General features: G+C 46.6%; 1 protein-coding gene across 1 annotated transcript; it reads right to left on the bottom strand.

Moving 5' to 3' along the window:
- Window positions 1-301: 301 nt before the first annotated feature.
- Window positions 302-2,500, bottom strand: LOC149815204 (pentatricopeptide repeat-containing protein At4g38010-like). The gene has a single exon (XM_089990497.1). It carries the CDS (start codon window positions 2,498-2,500, stop codon window positions 302-304), a length of 2,199 nt encoding a protein of 732 aa, XP_089846623.1.
- Between the last annotated feature and the right edge of the window lie 389 nt (window positions 2,501-2,889).

Genomic DNA, 2,889 nt, shown 5'->3' with positions numbered 1-2,889 from the left:
GTTGCATCTGCAGGTGAAAGTAAAGTTGCAGGGACGCAAACTCCCCAGTTAGATAAGTGAGCCCTGCTTCCAAATTCAGTTCAGAAAAGTTCTAAATCCATGCATTTATCAAAGGGGCTAGAACAAAACTGCAAGATTGTTATTTTTTTTGCAGATTTTGAATTGCAGTTGAATAAATAGAAGAATACATTTGTGGAAGGATCAATACATAATTGATAGGTATCTTACAAAATAAGAAAAGAATGTTAGCAGTGAAGCACTGTACATAAGTAATGGTTTTCTCATGCTAAAATTGCCTGGCTTATGGAGGGAAATGTGTTTTGCTTCGAGAATCAAGGTAACAAGGCACACTTTGGCTTGAAACAAAACTGTGACCAGCTACCTTCTTCTTAATCCCCTGCTCCCTCATCAAACATCTCATTTCTTTAACACGACCCCACCTATTAGAGGCAGCATATATATTGGACATAAGTACGTACACACCCTCACAATTGGCCTGCAACTCTAACTGTTTCATAACACGCTCTGCAATCTCTACATTGCCATGGATCCTACAGGCACCAAGTAAAGCCCCAAGCACAGAGGTAGTAGGCTTCATTGGCATGTTCCTGACCAATTCTTCTGCCTCTTCAAGATGCCCAGCACGTCCAAGAACATCAACCATGCATCCATAATGTTCATATGTAGGCATGATATTATATCTCCGAGTCATGCAGTGAAAAAATTGCCGACCTTCATCGACCAACCCCGAATGCCTGCACGCAGATAGAATTGCCATGAAAGTGATATCATCTGGTTGTGGACCAACATTTTGCATTTCAGAGAAGAGTGCCAGCGATTCTATGCCATTCCCATGTGTAGCCAAGGCCCCTATCATGGCACTCCATGTTGACACATTCCGATCATTGATCTCTATCTTATCAAATATCCGACGAACATAATCCATACGACCACATCTAGAATACATTGTTATAAGAGAATTATATACAACAATGTCTGCTTCGGCAGACATTCGGAGAATGTATGCATGCAGGCATCGGCCAATCCCTGTATCTCCCAACCGTGAACATGCAGAAGTTAAGCTCACCATGGTAACTTTATCAGGTCTAAAATTAGATACTTGCATTTCATGGAACAGAGCCAGTGCTTGAATGGGAAGGCCGCTGAGAACATAGCAATCTAACATGGTGTTCCAAGACGCTAAATCCCTACAAGGAATTGTCTCGAAAACTTGAAATGCATCATCAGGAACCCCACAACTTGCATACATATCAATGAGTGAATTGCACAAAATAACATCCTTTGCCATTCCCATTTTTTCTATACTCACATGGCTACACCTCCCTAGACTCAATTCTTTTAATTGTGAACAAGCCTTTATCACAGAGACCATAGTGAACTCATCCGGCCTAATGCAACCAATTTCCCATATCGATTCGAAGAGATCAAGAGCCTCCATAAAGCACTCCTCCCTCACAAAGCTCGCTAACATCGTGTTCGAAGAAACAACATCTCTTTGCCGCATCCCACCAAACACCTGTTGCGCAAGATCCAGTCTACCACACTTGGAATACATATCAACAAGCGCATTACATATCCCAATTGATGAACTCATACCATTACCAACAACGAAACCATGTACTCGCTTCCCCAATTCGACATCCCCCAAGAGTGTGCACACTGAAACCACACTCAAAAATGTGATATCGTTCGGCCGCAACCCATCCACCACCAACAACAATTGCCCAAAAAGGCACATGGCCTCGCATGCAAAGCCTGCCCGAGTGTACCCCCAAATCATCACATTCCACGACACGATATCCCTGGAACTCATATCATCAAAGACCCGCCGAGCGGATTCTACATCCCCCAACCTCGAGAATGCATCGATCATGGTGTTACAGCAAACCAAGTTCCTCTCAGGCATTTCGACAAACACTTGGTGGGCGTCACTCAGACAACCACACTTCCCATACATCCCAACCAGCGCGGAGCCTATGTGCGGATCCCACACGGCCCCTCCCTTAACTACCATTCCGTGGGCCCACCTCCCCAACCGTGGGTCCCCCAATCGCGCGGCCGCACCCACAACGCTAACCACGGTGGCCCCATCGGGCTTGACGCCGTCCATCAACATCTCAACCACCAGATCGAGCGCCACGTGGCAGAGGCCATTGCTCACGCACCGGCCGATCATCGCGTTGTAGAAAGTGGCGTCGTTGCGTCGGCCGGAGTCGGAGGGGTCGCGCGCGGCAGCGGAGCCCACAGAGGAGGAGAGGAAGCGGATGGGGGATGCGTGGCGGAGCTCCGTTCGCACGATGACGCCCTCGCCGGGAAGGAGGCCGAGGGCGCTGCCGCCGGGATTCGGACCCCGGCCGGCCGGCCGGGTGTACGGCGAGAGGGCATGTTGGGGATTTCCGTAACTGAGGGATAGGGCCCAGTTTAGGAAGGGAATCGGTGCAGTGGGTGATTCGCGGATCAGCCTGGGTGAGGCTCTCATCTAGCCGTTGGCTCGATAGAAGATGAAAGAAGAGGGCTTGGTAAGTTTAACCAAAGGTCTACACTCGGCCCGTACTTGCTTCCACACGGTATACATTGTTTTTTCGAGAATTTCCATTTAGGGTCCAATCTTTTGCTCTTAATTTCCAAAATGAGCTTCATATTTCTGAATTTCTTTATATGACTCATCTATTTCTCTCAAAATTACCAAACAAAGGGAAAGTTTTATTATAATTAGTAACTCAGGTTAAATTTGAAGTCAAATTAATAATCTTACTACTTTTTAAAGACGAAAGAGGGGCATCGATGCACCTCGAGATGATATATATAGTTGTTAACCTTGACTTCCCTATTTGACAGTTTCTACTATACCTGCAGCCCATAACGGAA

Source organism: Nuphar pumila, chromosome 15, assembly GCF_984573655.1.
Source record: "Nuphar pumila chromosome 15, dmNupPumi1.hap1.1, whole genome shotgun sequence".
Lineage (NCBI taxonomy): Eukaryota > Viridiplantae > Streptophyta > Magnoliopsida > Nymphaeales > Nymphaeaceae > Nuphar > Nuphar pumila.
The sequence above is the reverse complement of the archived record's forward strand: the minus strand, read 5'-3'. Positions and strand labels throughout refer to the sequence as shown.